Source organism: Strigops habroptila, chromosome 11 (assembly GCF_004027225.2).
Source record: "Strigops habroptila isolate Jane chromosome 11, bStrHab1.2.pri, whole genome shotgun sequence".
NCBI classification, from domain to species: Eukaryota; Metazoa; Chordata; class Aves; order Psittaciformes; family Psittacidae; genus Strigops; species Strigops habroptila.
Genome location: NC_046360.1, coordinates 7,529,045 through 7,550,848, shown reverse-complemented (window position 1 = coordinate 7,550,848; position 21,804 = coordinate 7,529,045). Strand labels below are relative to the sequence as shown.

Genomic DNA, 21,804 nt, shown 5'->3' with positions numbered 1-21,804 from the left:
AGACACAAATTTCTCAACAGCCAGCAATGGAGGAAAACAGCCCTATGATTTATTGACCTTGGGACTCTAAAAAGAATTCTTTGGCCTTTTTCCATTAAGATTTTGCAACCTGTGTTATAGCCAGTGGGAAATTGTTTAATTCCCAAACCATGCCCTCAGCCATAAAATCTGTGAAGATGATTCATTATTATTTATGTGGTGCCACAGGCATGCATGGCATTTTACAGACAAACAGAAGACACAGCATCTGCCTTTAGAAACTTAGGTGAATCCAACTGTTCATGTGTGTGGGAGGCAGCGCTCAACTGGTCCTACAGCAAACATTCCTCATCACTCAATGAATGAAGCAATGATACTCACCTGGGATGCTGGAAACATTTAGACAGGAGGATACTTAGACGTGTCATTACTGTCTAAAAATCTGTGACATTATTTCATTAAAACCATAAGACTTTTCCAGTCATATGTTATTCTGTAATGGCTTTATGATTCAAATGTAGTCTTGTATTATGGATTTCTGACAGCACGTGTGATAGCATGCGACAGCAGCGCTATGACATCAGACCATAAATTCTCACTGCCAAGTACTTTTTCTCTGTGCACACAGCACTGGGTAGGCGCTCACTGGTTCCATCACCCAACTCTGAACGTATGACAAATATTGAAAGAAAAATCATTCATGTGATTATCACCAAAAATAAAGTGTACCAGGTCTCCACACCAACTTCCTGCAGTATATAAAATCCAGCCTTGTTCTGCTCTATGAAAAGTGAGCAGTTATAGCTCTAGGTAAGAAAAGGAATTTGGAACCATCCATCTAGAAGGCAAAACTTTATCACATCAGAGGTGGTGAAATGGCAACTGTCAGTACGAGCAGGCAGGAATTGTAGCTGGACTGAGATATTCTTGTTCAGACTTGCATACGAGGTTAGCATATGCCTTCAACCTACAGCCTTTGCGCTGGCAAGGAGGGTACACATGACTGCCTGAACAACCAGGGTATGATAACAGATATCTACACACATTTGTTAGGAGAGTCAGATATAATGTGATTCCAGGAATTTCCATGTTGACATTGCTAAGCCACTCACACCCTCTCCTATTTCCTTATTAATATATACAATAAAGTCTATGTGCCTGCCTTTGGGACAGCTGAGCAGCAAAGGTACCCAAAACACACACAAAATCAAACCACCTCTATGTGAAGAAATGTCATTATTGCACATACATATAAGGTACATGTGAACAGAAACGGGCAATTAAACATCACAGTTATATTGCATACTCATGCAGACATGTCCTGGCCCTGCAACACCAGCCCTAGAACACTGGTACCTATGGCACTCCTGCAAAGAAAACACCAGCAACATCCTCCTCTTAAAACACAGGAGCTTGTTTTCTAACTCACAGCTTGTAAATAAGAGAATATTGACTTTTTTTGTTCACACTGGTGAGGGTCACAGTTCTTAAAATGCAGTAAATGTGTCTTTGATTCTTGTCTTTAATGCACAAATGAAAACCTGTATGGCGGAGGGAAGCATGTCCCTCCGATGTTGAAAACTCTCCCCATTCATGTCTTTAGGAGGTGACTATATAGCTAAAATCCACTATAAAACAACAAAAAACCCCTCCCTAGAAGTATAAAACTAAATTGAAGAAGCCCCCAGACTCTTCATGTGCTCTCACAGGCCAGGGCTGTTCCCTGCCCAGGTGCCTGACAGTCCTGTGCTCTACCCCTAGTTTTTATGTTCCACATTTCTTTCATGTCAGTGGATATGCAACAGGTAGTGTAAACCTCTGCAATCAACATCAACAGAAGTGAAAGAATTAGCTGTAAAATGACTTACGGAGTAGCCTCTTCCTGAAAGCGATTGAGCAGAACTCTGTGGGAGGAAACAATATGCCACAGTAAGTAATGCAAGAGATTCTGTGTAATGTAAGAAAAGAATCATTTTGCGATTCCCTCCCCCAGCCCAGTATTCCTTAGGGGAAAACTTTACAACCAGAACACCTCAAATGATCTTCTGACATTCTGCGTGCTGCCACAGGAGTAACAGCAAAAGCATTTCCAGGTGAGGGCTCCGGGGCTGTATCAGACAAGGGTTTCATAAGCTAGAGCAGGGCTTTGACAGCACCTCCCAACTAAGGTGAAAGCTCTCAGTGTGGGATATGTCTTCACAGCAGCAGAGTATGTGTTTCGAACAGTCCTCCTTCAGCTTCCAAGGAACAGCACGCGTGTGTAAGGATGCTCTCCTGAATCAGGGCTGCACATTTTGCCTCATCAACTCCAACTTTCAATCATGTAACCATATATCCCACTTTCATTCCCTTGTATGAATTCGTGAGCCTCCAGCCTTCATCACTGCAGTATTACCGTATGACAACTCTATCTGGAACAACAATAGCAGCAAAGCTCTGATTTATCATCTCTGAGAGCTTTAATAAGCATTCTGTCCCTTTTGAATAAGTTAAATTACATTGTTTACTCCTGCTCTTCATTTCAGCTCCTCCTGCTCCTTTCTCTACCACATCCTTACCTCTTTCACACGCTGCCAAATCATTTGGTTCTTTTCCTTTTCATTACACCATCTCCAGTCACTTGGATCCCTTTCCCCTCTCTCAGACCCAAGGCTGTTGAGCTGCTGTTTTCTGCTGCCAATGGCTTTCTCAAAGCAGCTAAATGAATTCCTCCTCTATCTCCAGCTGCTGCTATTTGCCTTCTTTTCAGAAATTAAAAAGAAGCCAGGAACAGTGGTGGCATATGACACCACATGACCCAGCAAGTACTCTGCAGGCCAATTTCCAAGTGTGATTTATAATCATGATGCCCTCGCTATGTGATTTTATTAAACAAGATTCAGACAGCCTTAGCAGCCCCGTTTCCAAGACTGATGTTCTAGAGGGTACCAAAGCCTGAACAAAACCACCGAATTGTTGCAGACTGGTCTTGAGGATTGTTTGTCTTTTTGTAGCAGTGCCAGAAGTTACCGTGTTACTAAATCAGCACAACAGCACAATACCCTCAAAGATTGATGCAAACTGATTGCAGGCTACTGCAAATACTTGTATTTTTCCACCGGTAAGATAACAGTTCCTCTGTACTACCAGTTTGCAAAGCTTTTGATCAGAAGATACCTAGATAAATGCTGAAACCTTTCCAGACTCCTGCTCTCAATGGAAGATGTGATTGCCATCTTGGTCTGCCCGTGCATGCTCCATGCCACCGTCTTGCAACTGCCCTAGGCACCAGAGAAGCAATTTGCCAGCCAAGTACCCAAGAAGGAAAGTTTCCAAAGAGAAGAAGAGACACCAGCACAGCCCTACAATTGAGTGAGTGTAACCATAAACCCTCTCAGCAGCTGGCACAGGAACCAGGCTGCCAGCAGAAGGCAAGCTGGGGCGCAGCTCTTCACGGGTCTTACACATAGGTCTGCAGCCCATGTGTGGTTGGGTGCCAGTCCCCATCCCTGCGTGCAGCGCCTGCACCTCTGTCCTGCTGTAGCTCAGGAGACCTCTGTTCTGCAGGAAGAGAACTGCTTTCACAGGGAGTCTGAGACAACAATAACAAACCAGTGACAGCGTTTAACTTTCCACCTCTTCCATATTGCACATTGATTTGGCCTCTGCCTTCAAACACTACAAAAAAGTAGAGTTATTTATAAGCCTCTTTAATGTAAACTGCACAGAAGTAAAGCCACAGACTGGTGAAACGAAGGGCAGCGGTATTTATCTGGTTTTGAGAAACCAAGACAAACCTATGCCTCCCTCTAAATACTCAAAAAAACCCCCACACGACTCACGTAATTCAGCCTTGTATAGAAGAAAGGTTAATAACAATATCCTGCTATCTACACAAGTATGTTGCACAGCTGAACACAATCATCTGTTCTGACACTTTGGATAGCTTGATCAAGCAGTTCACCTAAAGTACACAGAGAAACCAGGAGAAGGCAAATTACCTGCTTGGAGAGGCAGGAAAGGAGAAAGGGGGGCAGTTCTCTCCCCCCATCAACTCCGATTTAACAAAGATTGACAAGGTCTAACAAATTGGAAATAATAATCAAAAACAGAAACAAGAGGTTTCATTAGAAGCTTCTCTCCAGGGAAACAGCCTCCCAGAGCATTCTCACTGTAACAGTTATTTTCAAGTCTCTGAGTCTTGTACACGCCCAAAATATTTTCCTGGGATGGAGCAGAGCCTTGGATAACACCCTCGAACACGCTAACAACAGACCTGCTTTTCTTAGATAACTTTCAGGCATCCCAAGCTGTCCAAGAACCCCAGGAATCTCCAGACCACTGGTTTAAGACCACTAAGTAGAAAACAATAAAACCAGTTGTTGAATAAAGTGTTACATCAGAAATAATTAAAACTGAATGGCAATTTACTCTGGCATGTGTCACATCTAAGAACTTCTTCCTCCCTTTACAAGTATTAACATTAAACTTCCTGGAAATCAGGGGAAAAGGGGACTTCTTTTTCCCCCCTCCTCTCAGAATTTTTATTGCATGCGTGAAGTTAGTAACTGGTGAATACTTTGGATTCAACTCATAAAATCCTTTCCAACAATTAGGTTTATGCACAGCCACGTCCCACACTCTCCAGAGCTGTTTGCATGCATTTTTCTGCACATCTAGCAAACCGCTATTGCTTTCTTGGTTAGCTGGGAACACTGCGGGCTCTTTAGGAGGATCCACACCAACTGCCACATGGAGAAACTCCGAAAGCCCCAGCTAATATGAGCTATGAGTGCCAGAGCAGAACAGTTTGCGTGCAACTGTGATGGATGTTCCTAAAGAAAAAAATCAATGGGGGTTGATATAAACATAGCTCAATCCATATGTCTCTATATCAAGATCAAATAATGAGAAAAGTAATCAATCGTGGCTGCAAATACAAGAAATCTTAGTGGAAGTTTAACTTGGCATTTACCCAAAGTTGAAGAAACCTCTGACTATGAATGAATGCTTGTCTGGCAAGAGCAGTTACTGGGGCAGATCTTCAGCTGGAATGACTTACAGAGGCTCTTACCTACGGGATAGGAGCACTTACATGGAGGGCTGTTGTAAACTTCTTGTTCTCAAAATAGTCAATTTGTTACTTTGGCCAATTTTCTCTTTGTCTGAAGGTACCTCAAGCTGCAGAGTATGACGGTCACTGTGGTACCCAGAAACCCACACGCATGTTAGTGCTGCACTGACCAGCACAGCACCTGCCTGGTAGGTCTGGTTCACCAAGAGCAAAACCCAGACCAGCTCTTACTGCATCAACCCAAGCACCACCAGGCTCAGTTCTGGCCTTCCAAAGAAGAAAGCAGCGCAGGAAAGATGCAGCCAAACACCTCATTCAAAGACTGAGGGTTCTGACCCCACCTGACCAACTCTGCAGCCAGACGCAGAACAGCTGCCACATCAGGCCTTTCCAAAAGCCTTCGCATCTACAAACCCCAACGCTGCAGAAGTGAGATAGGGAGAGACACGTGTCCATGGACCCGTGTGCTGCCCGCTCAGAGGCGGCAGGGCCAGCGGGCAGGGGCTGAAGATGCTGAGCAGACACATCCATGCCAAGCTTACACACACTGCTCCCACTGGCTGCAGCTGCCACATGAAGTGATCCTGAGCAGACCCCTGGGGAGGGCACAGACCCTGCTGCCTGGCTTAAGCACCGGCTTTTGTGCCCCCCGTGCCTCTTTCGGCACTGGGTTTCTAAGGGAGACTGTTACTAGTTAGGGGCAAAATGAGTGTGGTCTGTGCATTTAATGATGCATAAGTGGAGCTACAGTGCTAGATGGCATTTGTGCATAAAGATAAATGGCTCGTAATACTTTGCAGATGATGTGCTCTTTTACAACTAAAGATTTTTCGTTCCTTTTAAGCCCAAGGTTAAAAACAAAACCAGACAGCACAGACATTTCAGTTATGTCAGAGAGTGAATTATTTCTACCCCGGGATAGCTCTACGTGTTAATTACACTGGATATAAAAAATACACCTTTCTGGCAGCAAAGACAAAATCTCACTGTTGAAAGACTCTACTATCCCCCCACCAATGTCCTTGAGAGTTCGAGTTACACTGCAATTTGCAACAGCATTTAAAAGATTTTTTCCTTTATCCCTGATAAACACTGTAATTACAATTTAGAAAATAAAATCATGCAGGTTTTCCAAAGATCTCATCTATTAAATTGACAGGAAACGTTATTTCCCTTGCACAAATAAAAGCATGGCTTTCCATGGTTCTCATGATGCAAAAGAAATCAAGACACCTTCTGTTCAGTTTCTTAAACTAGGAAGACAGTAGGAAGGGCTTTAAAATCCAGCAATAATCGAGGTAACAGCCAATTCCCCACTCTCAGTGGGTCAGGCAGGTTTCAATTTGGATCCTTCGCATCCTTGGTATAGGAACTAACTATAAGGGGATTTGATGAAAGCAGGTGATGCAGCATGACGACAGAATTAGCTCATTTTTAGCATTCACTCCCCTCCTCGTTGGCTAAAAGACCTAAATTCACATATTCCAGACATGTCAAGAGTTCACTCCAGCTTTTCTGAAATGTGCCACTTCTGCAGGCTCAAACCAAAAGCGCACCAAGTGACTCCAAACCAGCTGCTGACAGAGCCAGTTTTGGCAAACAGCTATTCCTACGTGGGCACAGGACCGTCCCCCGGAAGAGCTTCTAGCACTGCTCTCAACACCACCTGCACGGTAAGGTGGAAACTGAGGCAGAGAAAGACTTAGACATGCCCAGTGTCACCTGAGGAGACCCCAGCAGACGAGGGAACTGAGGCAGACTTCCCAGCACCTACTTAGTGCCAAATCACAGGCCCAAACTACCATATGGCCTGATGCCGCAATCCTGATTTGGTTGATGAGCGCTCTGCAGAGTTAAGCAATAATACGGAGAGAACTAATCTGCAGTTACGTTTTACAGCATTTGTTCAGGATGAAAACTCACCTCAGCTGTACCTGTCTCCCACTATTTCTTGGTTACTCCAATTCTGCAGCCAGACAGGACTGAGGCACAAGGAAGCATGCGTACCCATCCACTTGGTCATTTATAGAGCACTCGACAACAGAGTATCAGGTCATCTTTAAATACTGAAGAAATCTAGTATTCCCCTTCCAAGCAAGTCCTTTATAAAACTCAAGTGTCTTGGAATGAGAGGAGTAAGTGGGAAGGAGGGCAAAAAGGGCCAAGGGCAGAAGATATCCCAGACCTTAACACTGAGTCTCTTAAGACAATTAATTTCCACAGTCACACTCCTATCTGTTAATACAACGAGTTCAATTGACTTGGCAAAGGTCACGGAGTGCATCTGATGTTCAGTTAGACTAGAAGCCAGGACCTGACAAGATAACCACAATACATGATGAATGATTTTGGATGTCATGCAAAACTTGAATGTGCTCCTTCTTTAATTCACTTACTATTTGGATAAAGAAAGGCGGTTATGCTTGGAAATACTGCAAAACCAGTTCAGTAAGGTAGCAAACTACACAAGGTCTAATCTGTAACTGGCTTGATAAGCTACAGAACAGCTTCCAACCAAGACACTCATTCCTACAGCTGATGGCCATGGACAGTGGAAGGAAAGATGAAATGAATGAACAGCATCCAGTAATCCAGGAACAATATGAACAGACCCCACATTTCCAAAAGATACAGAACATAAGTGCTGCTCCCATTCAAACCATCACCCCTCGGCCAACTTCACAAAACCTTCCCCAGACTTTCTTTCTTCCCAGCTACGCTTCACTACCTGAAGCTTCATGCAAGTTGTAATTTCTGCTGCAGCAGTTTTCATGCAAGCTTTTGCTATTTTGAGGGACACAAAGATAAAAGTAGATAGCATGCTAAAGGGACATGAATTTTCTGCCTCCAGAAGAATGTGACTTGAAAGGTTTCAGAATCCTTGCATGTGTATTCAAAGCACTTTCCCAAGACTCACAGTTTGAGAAGGGGGTCTTAAAACCATCCTCTTACTGCCTTTATTTCACTAAGTTCTGCGAGGTTCTTCAAACTGCAGATGAGATTCTAGTCTGTTATACATGGGGAATAACAGACAGCATGTCCCACAAAGAGTTTGTAGTCCACGTGTTGCTCTCTCCCAGGCTTTCAAAAGATCTCCTTCAACACATTCGGTAACATCCCTGACTATTGCACTGGCCTGAGACATGCCAAGCTCTGCTGTCCCACCATCACCCTGCCCAAAGCCAAGACCAGGCATCCCAGATGTGCCAAAGTTTGCAAAGTAGATAAATATGGACCTTGTGGTGCATCTGTGGTCCAATTCTCACTTCAGAGGCTCATTTGATCATGGCAAAGTACTTCACCCTGAGGCACACGCAACAGACCTGCAGCTTTGTATCCTGCTGCTGCTTTAATCCTTTTGCCCCAGGAGGGGAAGCATAATACAGAAAGCAGGAGGGAAGGGGGAGATAGTGCCTGTGATGGCACACAAAGACAAGCAGATCACTGTGAACTGTTTGAATTAGAAATCACAGAAGTTATTTTGCATTCATCTACCAGAGAGAGAATTTTATATCTAGTCTATACAATATGCTAAACACTTATCAAAGAACATTTAGAGAGAGGAAAATCTCCGTGTTTCCTGAAAGACTGCTTTTCGTTTATTATGTTTAAAGGAAAAACAAACAAACATATGAGGATAGGATGATGGAAAATTAGAGAAGATCGCCTGGGGGATGGGGGATGAGAAGAAAAAGCTCTGAACAACTTAGTAGCAGCGCTTGCTGCTTTTACGCGCAGTTGAAGCCAATCCCATGAAAAGGAGAGTTTTGACTCTTAAGTGGCCAGCACCTCTTGCAACATATTTCCTAATCAGTGAGTATTTATGGTCGATATTTTATATTTCCAATTTCCCCCTAAGGGCTCGTGAGAAAGCAGCACACCTGCCAACCTTTTCAGCTGGGCCAATAATTGCCAATTTGCTCTTTGCCTTAGTATATCACTCAATTTAGCCCTGGCTGTGCCCTGCATACATCCTCATTCATCTCTGTGCCCCCATGACAATTAGAGTGTTAGCTTCAGCTAACTAGGGCAACTATTCTACTAGGGTTGGAAGACAATTATTAGTCTATTTTCCCATCTTGTGGCAACAAAATTGAGAATCCATGACAATTACATTCAGCAATTCTGCACTCTGCCGCCTGCTCCCCTCCTTGCCCCCACCTTCCGAATATTTCAAATTATCACAGCTCTACTACCACATTCAAATTTTCCATGTTCACAGGGAGTGAGGCTTCTATTTAAATGATAATGAGGGACGATCCATTCAATTTAGTGAGGGAGAAAATCCATTAAAAAGCAGGCAGTTCTTAAGCTGATGGGTCAAGAAAAAGATAAAACCCTTTTTTTCAAGCCATTATACAAGGCTCTGTGTGGATTTTTGGACTGTTCAGGACATCAGAAAAGATTAGGTCAATTATGGAACATGGGGAAAAACCAAAACAAAATGCCCAAGCCTTCCACTTTTACTTGGGTCAACACAACAAAATAGCAATATGGCTTATCTGGCTCTTAATTCTTTGGCAACTTCCAATTACCTCACTATGAAAGACAGCAGAAGAAAATCCCATTTTGGAAAAAGGCTGTTGACTCCGTGTTGGTCGTAGAAGACCTGAGACTACATGTGTAAGAAGGATGTCAGCTATGTAGTAGGTTTTAAGGGAATTTTACATCAACGCTGGGAATGTAAAGGACCGTGGAATTCCCACCCTCTCTCGCCCACACCACACTGTCTGCTGTGCCGACCTGGGCTAAAACTTCTCTGGTTTTCTGCTCCAAAGTTGCATCATCCCAAAGAAGAGACCAGCCTCAACAAATCAAACCTCTGCAGCCAGAGATGATTTCACTAGATCATAATAAGCATTTTTTTCCCCTATGACCCATAATAAATGGCACTCAGTGTAATGTCTGGAAAGACGTACTATACAAGACAGACAATTGCTGTCTTCCTATGAAGTTGTAGCACTCTCTCCCCACAGAAGTTTCATTGTGGCAAAGAAGCAGCAAAATGCTCTGGGTTTTGCTGTGGACAGACCGATGTGTCTGTGTGTGTGTCTGTGCAAGACATAATCAATCATTTGCTTCAGTTTTCTTTAGAGTGCAATTATTTCACGACAGACCAGGCCACCTCTTGACTTCATGGTCCATTAGAGACTAATGACATGCATTAATGTAAATAAAGAACAACTTGCTGGCATCCCATTGAACAAGTCACCTCAAGAAACAAATCACACGGAGGAGCTAAGCTGTTCATAATAGTGCCTTCTAAATGGAGACCAACAATGAAGCCAAAGGGAGGACTCCAGAGCTCCTGAGGTGGCAACGCTGAACGCTACAGCCAACACTTTCATACACACACATTTCCCACCACACCTGCTATGTGCTGCCATACAGCAGCCAAACCTGCCACCTCCCGCATCATTTACTCCATTGTTCACCCAAGCTAATGGGGAAAGAGATGGGAGGGAAAGGCAGCATGAAAAACAGTCCTGAAGGCCAAATGCACCAAGAAACAGCAGGAGAGCTCCTCGGGGGAGAGCGAGAAACAGCCCAGCTGCCTCCTGCCACAGAGCATCCCTCTGGAAGGACAGAGGCCACCCCAGCACAGCCCTGCGCTACAGTCTCGATTTGTAACCGCTACCACAAGGAAAAACCATCCCTGCCTTCCCTTTATGTCCTTCCTGTGGCTTTTTAATCCCCAGTGCCACATGGACGGGGTTGCATCGCTTCAGCTGCACACAGTATGCTGCGAAGTACCCTCAGAGCCGCACGGAGAGCAGGCACGACTGGACAGAAATCCTGCAGGAATCAACACTCAGTAGCATGTCCTCGTCTTCTCACCCTTTTCCTGCTCCCTCTCTACAAAAAGGAGAAGCCTGCTGCCTTATTCCTCTGCACACAAATGGGGAAAACCATCTGATTGCACCCGCGGGACTTTCGAAGACTTTCTGACAGTCACTAAATAGACTACAGAACATTTACTGGTACGCGAGGAAGCGTTATACGTAATTAAAGCTAAATTGCACTCATCAAATAATGAACGAAGAGCATTCTGTGATTCACGAACCTTACTTTTCAAACTGTTTAATTACTGATTTGAAAAATTCTCATTTGCAATGGGTCGCCAGGTCACGAGAGCAGCTTCAGCAAAGCTCTGAAGTGTGCCCTGGCCTTCAGGCTCTGCCTAAATGTCCCTGTTGACTAAAAAAGAACGAAGTGCCTATTTCCCACTGAATTCCACTGGCTGCTGAACTACCTTTGAAGATTTTGCAGGATTTAGGCACTTAGACTCAATTCTTGCTGGTTCAGCTGCAACTTTGGGTGCAAAGGGAAAGCAGAGAAAATCTGCAAGTGCATCAGCTCGACAAAAGAAGTCTCTAAGAACACTTAACGCTTTGACCTAAGCTAACCACGAAGTCTGAGTATCTTACTCCTGTCCCACAGCCCCGGGTTACGGTACAGCACTGCTACCAGGCGGCCCTCCTCACGTACCTGTCAAGAGTGGCCAAGGGGAGGGGAAGAAGAGAATCACGTAAATATATGTATATATAAAACGATGATCATTACTGACTAATAACACAGCCAAGACACCCCGCAGCAAGAGGATTTGTCTAAAGACTCCCTCCCCCCCGCTGACTTTCCCCACCACAGCGCGTGGGTTCGCAATCCTGGAAGCAGATCACAGGACAACGTTATTTTTCTCTTCCTCCCACTGCGTCGGCTGTTTACAGCGCCCCATTCACACTCCAAACATGTAGAGAGAATTTTCCCCCATCACATTTCCCTGTCAGAGCTGTCAAGCTGAATCCCGCTTTAATCTGCCAAAAGCACTTTTCTGCTGACATTTTTAATAAATACTTTCAGCTTTTAAACACATTTGTGGGAGCCATTTTTTCCCCTTTTTCTCCCTTCTCCTCCTGTAGAATGGGCTCTGAAAGCCTTAATAGCAAATACATTACACTTATCAAAGGCTTCCCCCCCCCCCCCGCCCTTCCTTTTGCATCCTGAAGCGGAGGTAGTGTTTTCAATTTTAAAGCTAAATTAACTGTCCAATTGAATTTAGCTGGTGTGAGCCGTTTTCTGTGACAGGTTTTAGTTATGAAGCATATTTTACATTAATAGAACTCAACATGAAAACCACTCGCTCTGGGATTTCTGTGGCTTGCCATTGAAATGGCAAATTTAATATTTCAGACATGCTCGTGCCAGCGTTTGATTATTGTTCTTCATTTAAATCTCTCCTAACGGGAAAGGTCCTAATTAGTAAAAAATCATGTTTTAATGAAGGCGAAATGCTAATTGCTAACACAAAAAGCCTTCATATAAAATTATCCCAGCACTGCCATTGATTTCTTGGTGACTCAAAAGCCCATTTGTGTGTTTACACACTAAGGCACCGTTTGCTTTTGTTTTATCATAACATTTCACTCAACATACCATAGAATTTCCTGAGAGAAAGGCAGCTTTCCCCAAAAAACCTTTCTTATCTTGGAGGCAGGAAGCACAAAATTAGATGAAGTGACTTTGCACCCAAACTACGTGATTATGTGCAGTAGCTAAACCCAAAGATACTGTAAAAAGCTTTTTAACACAACTTCTTTGAGAAAACAAAACATCAAGCCATTTCTCCCCAAGGAATAACAATTCCATTTTGTTTTCCCATCTCTGATCTTTCGCTTATCATATTATTTGCACCACGATTATAGTGTTTGCAAGGCAGCTCAACCACTTATGCCATAACACTCAATCATGACATAAAAAAAAGTTATTACACAGTGACCTCTGGATGCCAACATTTGTTCAGCAAGATTTATGAAAAGCCATGTCAGCAGCGGGAATTGCTGCAATGAAGCGATGCTTTCTCCTGAATGGTACTTACATCACTGAGACGGTCCCTTGAGCTGCTCCGCTGAGAGCTTGTGGCCTCCCTGATGCTGTCTTCCTCGCTATTTCTGCCACTTCTGCTTGTAGGGACCTTCATCTAGAGGGAGAAGAAGGAGGGGGAAAAAGGAGATTTTCAAGCACTGCTCTGCCACCTGTTCCCGAGGTTGCCAACAGTGGTTTACTCAATGTCTCACTCCTACACCCACAGCACTGTGGAGAGGATGCGTTTGAGTGCATGGGGCTTCTCTGAAGTTGTGCTTGACCACATGTGTCCATATTCCCTTTCGCTCACATGCAAGGGAAGGGGTGCTTTTAGCACTCCTGGAAGCAGGCAAGGCTGTGCCAAAGTCCTAGGGTCCAATGCAAGAGGGAAGCAGACAGACAAACCCCCTTCATTCTTTGCTACCAGCAAACCTTAACTATGATGCTGGTGTATCAGCACTGCTGCTTGCTGCTAGGCCACCGCTGACCCAACAGCCACGTCTCCAGTTCCTAGTCCAGAGACTTGCCTCGGGGCCACCCCTGGTAATTGCACTGGGAGGTCAGTACCAGCATGATGGCTGGGTGCCTAAATGCCATGAGGGATACTGGCCTGTAGCAACTTGCTTGAGATAACACAAAGAACTTGAAGTAGAGCATGATTAACTCCTATAGCCAAGGCCAGTTCTCTAACCACTAAATCATCCTTCTTCCTTCTCTTGAAGTTGTGCTTGTGTTTGTACATAAGGACAGGCACCAATGTTTGAAATCACAGCAACTTTCCACTTATATCTGCAGAGTTTTGCAGGGGGAGGAGAAGGATAGGATAGATGTCATTCACAGCTTCATTCCTGGGCTCATTTACTAACAAATTATTCCGCTAATTCCCTTGTGAAATATTGGGTGGAAAGAAGTGTTTAATTTATTAATAGGTTCTATTCACATCAGTTTGGTTCCATTAAAATTACACTATTTAAAATGTCGGCTTGTACAAATTGGTACTTTTACTGGCAATAAAATCCCCTTGTTTCTTTCTGTCCTATCTCCCTGCAGTCTCAGCAGCTAGTGGGGTTTGCTGTGGTGCTCTGATAAAACCTGCCTGCCATTGCAGCCCAAGGAACCGTGCTGGGTGGGCACACTGCCACAATGCATACACTGCAACCTCAGCCCCCGGAGCACACTGAGCACTGCAATCCCACGGATGTTTGATATCTCTGCCAGCTGAGCACCCCACAGCCTAATAATATTTTAATACAATATTCAGGATACTATATGGAGAACAAGCTCCAGTACTCATCCAGTCTGGAGTACACAGCCCTGCAGAGTACAAGCCAGGGAAAATACCATGCTCATGTTCAAGCAACAGTACATTTCTGATTGAAGTCCTTCCTCTGCGTGCTTTTCTGCCACCTTACACCTCATCGATACACCTCTTTCCTAAGGGTAAGACTTTTAGGCTCAGCCACATTGAAGTGTTAGAAACAGAAATTTGCTCGCAGCCTCCTTGTCACACAACCACTGCTCTCACCATCAGTTGCCCGTCTCATCCATTGTAAACCATCTACAATCCAATATGTTGCCCACCTGCAAACTTTTATCAAGACTGATTTTTCATCTTTGCCCCTACATCAAAATGTTCAAACAACACGGCAATGGGAGGTAATCCCTGCTGGGATCTGCTAGAAGCATTTCTAACCAACAGTGAGCCTGCATTTGCAACTACCAGCATCAGGTGTAAAAGCAGGAAATAATCCACTTGAAATTCAGCATGTTGAATCCATGCTATCTGTTTCCTTAATAAAAAGGTCAACAGCATCAAGCACAGAAATCTAGCTATACTACATCAATGCTGTCGTCGTTTGTTACCCATCAAATTTGTAAACCCACATTTAATTAAATAAATTTGATAAGATTTTTTTCTAAACACATAAAATGGTTGTCAGTCACTTATTTTTTTTCTTTTTTATTAACCAACTTTATTAACCAACTACAATTGGTTAATTGTAGGTTAATTGTACAAAAGGTCTTTATTAACCAACTACAATTTCAGCTATCCTGTTATCTTGCCAAGGATTGATACCAAGCCATTAGGCCAAATGGTAATAACACCCCATTAATTCCAACCTTCCAAAAACACTGACACACCAGCTTTCTGAAGTCATCTGGGTCTTTGTACACTTACTCAAAACCCAACGCTACCGGTTGCCAGTCATCAGCCAGCTCTTCTGAAACTCAGACATAAAGTAGCTGACCTGCCAATTCCAAAGTTTCCAGACACAGCAGGTGCTTTGTTTTTCCCTGAAAGAGGAGCCACTTCACCATTACAGGACAGAATTATCATTTCCCTGAATAAAGTACAGCAACGCCCACTGAGTTCTGCGGCTTTCTGATTTCTGATCCATAACCCCACCGCTCCCACCCAGGAACACGTCAAAGCCTGTCAAAATCAGTATACTTTTGACCTGAACAATTCATAGACAGTTGCTTAAAGTTAGCACAGACTCACCCAACCTGTTACCAGACTCGAACCTTTTGCTGTTTTTCTTGAGTTACAGTCAGCTCCCAACACCACCTGTTTCTTTTCTCCAAATTTCATTAAAGGAAAACTACACCTACACCCACAGTAACAAATTGAGACAATTTGACCTGACAAGGTCTTGCACGGGCAAGCAAATTAGAAGCATCACTGCTGCCATTAACCTTTCCAAGTAAATATCAATTATTAAACTTGCTGCACTACCTCTGTCCCCAGTTTGCTGCTGTGAATTAAGAGGGTCATCAGCCTTTTTGACAGATCTTGTTCATTTACACCTGCTGCCTGCCAGCAGGGGAGCCCGCACACCCGCCGCCGAGCGCTGAGCCAAGCTGCCTTAATTCATCAGTAATTACCCTAATGAGCCACATGCAGGACCCAACCAGGAGGACAAGTTGTTCTGCTAAATGGATGCATTGGTTTCACGGGCACTCTCTGCAGACCTGGGTATTAGCAAACTGGTCAAAAGCTTCTTTCCCAAAGTTGCTTCTGGCTTGGCTGCTTGATTTCTAGTGATTTTCTCTGGGCGTCTTACCTTAAGTTCCAGGAATTCCTCCTGACCATGCTCCCTGATTGAGCTTTACTATTAGAACTCGTAATTCCTCTCCCTTTGGAAAGGTCATTACTTTTCCAGAGCCTGCAAAGTCTCTGAGGGCCAGAGGCGAGTCGGGCTCCCAGCCCCAGCCCGGGCACAACATGGCTGCCGCACCACACACCCAAACAAGCACCTCCCCGAAGCCACATACAAAACACGCTGTGTCTCCTTGTACAACACGTTACCAGAGACGTTGCTTACCAGAGCGACCAGCCACCATTATTAATTACCTCAGGTAGAGCAGCCAAATAACCCATCTGAACATAGGCTTGGGAAGGGGAGTGCCGTCTGAGAGAAGCTGCCTCCCCACTTGGATAAAGCTGCCCTGCTGCTGTGACAGGAAAGCATTAAAATCACGTACAAGCAGCGTTTCAGAAGGAGCCCCCTCTCTCCTCTCCTGACTTTGCCTGTCTGAAAGCACCCACAGAGCGCGCTGCTATTTTCTCCTCTGAGGGCAGCGAAAGCCCATCTCCAGGCCCTGCCAGACGGCACCTTCCAGTCAGTGTAACAGAAACGGGGGACGCAGCAGGTAGAAGTGTGTGGGGGCCAAATCTGAGCCTGTTTGGTTGTGCTGCCTTCAGGTCTGCTCAAAATATTTCAGGAGTCATCTGAGGAGCAGAAAGTCCCAAAATAACCCAAAGCTCAGCAAGAGACAGTCTGGGGAAGGTGCTCCTCAGCCTCGCCTCCTGAGGGCAGGGGGTGGGAGGGAATCTGTTCCTAGACGTAGGTTGACTGCTGTGTCACTTCGGGACAGCTAAGCTGGAACAACATAAAAAGGCACAAGGGGGCAAGTGAGGTTTTCTGGTGATTTATCTCTTCCAAAGGCCAAATCCTGCCCAAATCGTAAATCAGAAAGATATTCGTGTCAGTATGTATTCACCGACACATTAAACAGGTGCCCAAGTTTCACTCAAGCAGAGCCTATTTCATCACTGAAGTTAACAGAATTCTCCAAAAGCATTAATTAAATCCAAAGCTGCTTAAAAACAGACCAGTGCAGCCTCCCACAAGATAACTACCTCACAACACCTCAAATAACAGAGAAAAACTGGTGGTAGGCAATCCCACCTATCTGCAACAGCTCCTGTTTTTACCAGAAACTACACATTCCTGTTAGAGAGCATGGAAGACGCCATTTCCAGCTCTGCGAGAGTGAGCCAGCACTGCAGCCTGGGCTGGCTTGGCAGGGAGCAACCGGGGGCAAGGTACAGAGGGTTTGTAAAGCCATGATCAATTTGTATGCTGCAGGTGCTCACGGACAGTCCCAAGCCATGTTCAGAGCCAAGAATTATGAACCTTGCGCTGTTGGACATCATGTAGCATGATTAAATATCATAACTCATTCTGGTAATAACTCCAGCTCTCATTAAAGTCCAGTTCTGCCATCCTGGATTGCTGCTGCCTTTTCATCTTCCTCATCCAACTGCCCCCTCCCTTCTTATGGGGTAGGGGTGGAGGAATATATGAATGGGCAGAGCAGGTCTTGCTTCCCTAAAAGGGCTTTTTCATTATTACTAGGCTGGCTCTCAGCCCCCGCTTTTTAATCATAATAGATCAGCCTGCTCACCATTTATTTAAGCTTTTCCGATGTCAGAGGAAAGCACATTTTTATTTGGTGCACCTATTTTCAAATCACGAGCACGCTGCCCCTGCTCATTATTAATAAATACACTTCGATTTATCACAAGCTCCGTTTGAGTGCCACAGGGAGCCTGGGGCAAAAGGAGACAAATTCTTTTCTTAAGTTGTTCTGAAAGGTGTTGGGCTTCCTGACCCTCACCCCCATTAACCCAGCACAGCTAGTGTGCTCCTACTGGGAGCTCCATGGCTTGCACAGCGGCAAACTTGGACTGATCTTCTGCCATCTCAATATATTTGTTCATTATCTTGCGCACACACAGAAGCATTTGGAAATGTACTCGGGGCACAGGCCAAATTGAATCATCTGCCTTCATTTTCCACACGATCTGAAGCTACAGCTGCTACAACAGGCTGTGGGATTTTTATTTTCCTTCCTTAACAGTTTTTTTTTTCTCACTCTTAAAGTCACAGCAGTCCGATTTTAAACCTCTTGCTGGTGCTTGGGTTTGTGTCTGCTTTTTACAAAACGGATCTTGCATATACACACGGTGGGAAAAGATTCTCAACAACCTCCCTCCGTTCTGAAGGCAAGACAGAAAGCAGCGCCCTCGGGGAGAGACATAATTACAACATTCATCTCAAAGATGCCTTTTCTAGTGCCTCAGACGGGTCTATTACTCCACTAATCCTCTCACCTCACTGGTGCCAGTGGACAGGCACCAGCAGGAATGGTACCCACGCCTTTGTGCTACACTTGGGAGCAGGAAATAGTCCCATGAAAACAACAAGCCCATCCAGATCAGAACAGGCAAAGACTCCCCTCACAGCAGTGAGCCACGTTGCCTCCTTTCAGGAACACATTAACTCCTCAAGAAGGAAAGTTTAATTCCTTTTTTACAGCTCTGGAAGATAAACTTTCATTTGTCTTGCGAGAAAGGACAGACCAAACACAACCTTCAGATCTAGGATCTTACAGACTTCATGGCAAATCTATTTTGGCAGAAGCTACTTGGAGATAAGCAGGTACAGCTGAGAGGCGTCCAAGTCCCAGAGTTTAGGTCCAAGCTTTCAGATCACCAGAGATAGGGATGAATTCACCTTATCATGCTCATCTATCTAAACTAATGCTGCTGAACGTCACTTTACATCTCACCAGTGTGTAATGACTTTATCATCTGCTCTGCCAAAGGACTCTCTTCCAACTGTTTCTATATGGTCAATCTAAGGAAGAAAAATCTACCGCAGGCAACATTTCCTACTAACAAAGATGCTGATTCCCCATAGCTACAAGGATTGTTAAGAGCGACTGTTCCAAAAACTTATCAAACTAATTGTATGGCCTGTCCCCTTCCCAACAAACATGAACATGATGCTTAAACAATATTTTGGGAAGACTTTTTTGCTAACATATGCTCGCGTTTTATTATCAACTCCCAGATAAGCTCGTGTTTCTATTGGTAGACTATCAGCAGTAGCAGCTTTCTGCAGCAGGAGACAGTAAACTGCCTTAATAAATACAAATGGACAATTTAATTAAAATATATTGGAGACTTGGAAAAAGTACTATTTGTGGACGAAACAGTCTGTTAAGAGATTGCACTCAAGGCTAGTTCAGTGTATTTTAAACAGGCAACAATAAGTGGCAGTGAAACATACTGCACAGAGCTCTACCCCGATGATTAAAGAGCATGCTGAAATTATAAACGTCTGTTTTCCAGCAGGGAGAAAAAAAAGTCACCCAGTTGCCTCTGGTTTTAATGCTTGAAACAAAACAAACCATTTGGCTTTAAAAATGTACTTCTTTAAACCTGAAAAGACCCATGTATCAAAACAAGGTGGAATCAGCTAAACACATTACTTCTGATTTGTTTCCTTGAAAATCCAGCCTTAATGCATTCTAACAAAATTTATCTATCCCAAGCATACCTCATAATGAGATCAACTGGGAAAAATATCAGGCTTGTTTGTATATTTTATACTTGCTCTAACTTGGCAGTTTGGAGATTATGTATTCCCCAGGTCCCTTCTTAAATCGTTTCACACGCTGCAATTTGATTTTCTTTGCTTGCCCTTTTCCACAATTTTTTTGATACATTTTATTGAGTTCTGGCTCAGAGGGAAACGTTCCCTTTGAATTAAGGGTGCAATCATTTTTTTCCTCTAAATAAGGACATATGGTGTAGAAAGCAGTGTTATGGTCCAAGTATTTTATGATTGAAGTAGGACTCATTTTAAAAAATGACAGTAGCATCAGGTTAGATCAGAGCAGTTTTTCTAATTGGGTGGTGCTGCTGCGGATGTTGTGACCAGTTACCTTTGCTGTAACTCACTTTAAATATGACATGACCATTTTTACTTACTGTGACGAAGAAGAAAACAGCAGCACTGTTTTGACACTGAAGGAAATCTGTCCTTTTTCTTTTAGCATTCATTCATTCCTTTTGAAGGTTAGCATTTATACATTTAACCGGTATGCAGACTTCTGGTTTCTAATCCTGGCTTACCTGTTTCCTCTGGTTAAGCTACTTCAATAACCTGTATTGCAGTCGAGCAGTCTGCGACACTGTGGTTAATTTTTACCTCTCTCTGGGATGCAGGGAGGTTGAATTAATGTTAGCTAAAGGATTTCTGTGCTTAGAGGCTGTCAGAGTCAGCTGCTACAGGAAGGCAAATACAACAACCTACTGTAATAAGAAGTATTATTAGTGAAAAATCAAAATACTCAAAAGCTATTGTTAGTTTCTCACCTACGTGAGCAATGTTAACTACTCATTAATAACCAGTCTTTGCATCCTAATGGTTGCAACTAGACATGTGGGTCACCTTCCATTTTTACAACCAAATGAAAGCCAAGCTCGTCTGGTGCAGTTTTTGGGAGAACTGCTAAATAGGGCTCTGATTAGCCAGGGTAACATCCTGCAGTGAGCATAGATTTAGCTCTGAAAGAGACACTTCTCCAGATCTGGTGCCATATCTAACTAGAGAGGAACTATGTTTGATCTCACCATTTTTGAGAGGTGTAGCCAAATGAGTGGGCCCGTGCCCTCAAGGACTGGAGAAGCCTTCTGCACCAGTGCCCAGCACAGGGAGGCTGTAAGGAGCAGTGGGGTTGGCTTTTCTGCAGCTCAATGGATGCACTGGAACTACTGCAAAGGTTTTGCACAGCTTCTGGGCTGGCAGGTGGCCATGGAGCAGAGCCGGCCCGTGTCCCCGCAGCGGCTGGGGACAGAGCAGGAGCGCATTGCCATGCGAGACCTAATGCTTATTTTGGAGAAAAGCTGGTGCTTAAGCAGGCAAAACTGCTCGATTTTACAGCTGCCATCAGGCCTGCATAGCAAACTGCACTCTGCATGCCCCCAGCCGTACTTGGCAGATGGTAGTAGACAGCTGGGAAAATCTGGGTTTGACATACGTCAATGATAAACTGTGTCAGCGTAGACCTGCTTAGGTTACAGCTCGCTAGCATGTGTGCAGGAGTGAGACTTTCACTGGCGAAGGGTAAATAGCATTCCTAACCAATTTAGCTAAAACCTGCCATCCACAACAGGGTACGCAGACGGCACCAACGAGCCCTCGGGGCTGTCTGGAGCAGCAGGCAAGGCGATAAAGAGGTAATGTACTGGGTTTGTGTGGCAAGGTTTTGGTAGCAGGGGGGCTATAGAGGTGGCTTCTGTGAGAAGCTGCTAGAAGCTTCCCTCATGTCCAACAGAGCAAATGTCAGCTGGCTCCAACCCATTGCCAGCCAAGGCGAAGCCCATCGGTGACAGTGGGAGCACCTCTGGGATAATGTGTTTAAGAAGGGGAAAAAAATCCTGGGCAACCACAACTGCCGGAGACAGGAGGGAGAGGAACAGCTCTGCAGACACCAAGGTGAGCAAAGGAGGAGAGGAGGAGGTGCTCCGGGCTCTGGAGCAGAGATTCCCCTGCAGCCCGTGGTGCAGCCCATGGTGAGGCAGGCTGTGGCCCTGCAGCACATGGAGGACCCCACACCAGAGCAAGGGGATGCCCAAAGAACATCCAAATAAATGAAGGCATCTGTAGTCACAAAAAACTCCAAACAACAAAACAAAAAAACCAACCAAAAACGCACACACTACTTAGCGACTGAATAGAAACAGCCTGTAGAGCTGGGAGATGAGAATGAAACCATAGCTGGACAAGGGACAGATGTAATCACTATCAACAAAAAGCAGCACCCAATAA

General features: G+C 44.4%; 1 protein-coding gene across 11 annotated transcripts in view; it reads right to left on the bottom strand.

Moving 5' to 3' along the window:
* Positions 1-21,804, bottom strand: part of FBRSL1 (fibrosin like 1) — a 533,264-nt gene that overhangs the window by 283,314 nt on the left and 228,146 nt on the right. For 9 of the 11 annotated variants that reach the window (XM_030501688.1, XM_030501689.1, XM_030501690.1 and 6 more), the window contains exons 3-4: positions 12,909-13,010; positions 1,848-1,883 (exon numbers count right to left, since the gene is read on the bottom strand). In XM_030501688.1, coding sequence (XP_030357548.1) covers positions 1,848-1,883; positions 12,909-13,010 — 138 coding nt within the window. The remainder of the gene's footprint in view (positions 1-1,847; positions 1,884-12,908; positions 13,011-21,804) is intronic. The other 2 variants (XM_030501695.1, XM_030501693.1) reach the window with 2 other exon arrangements.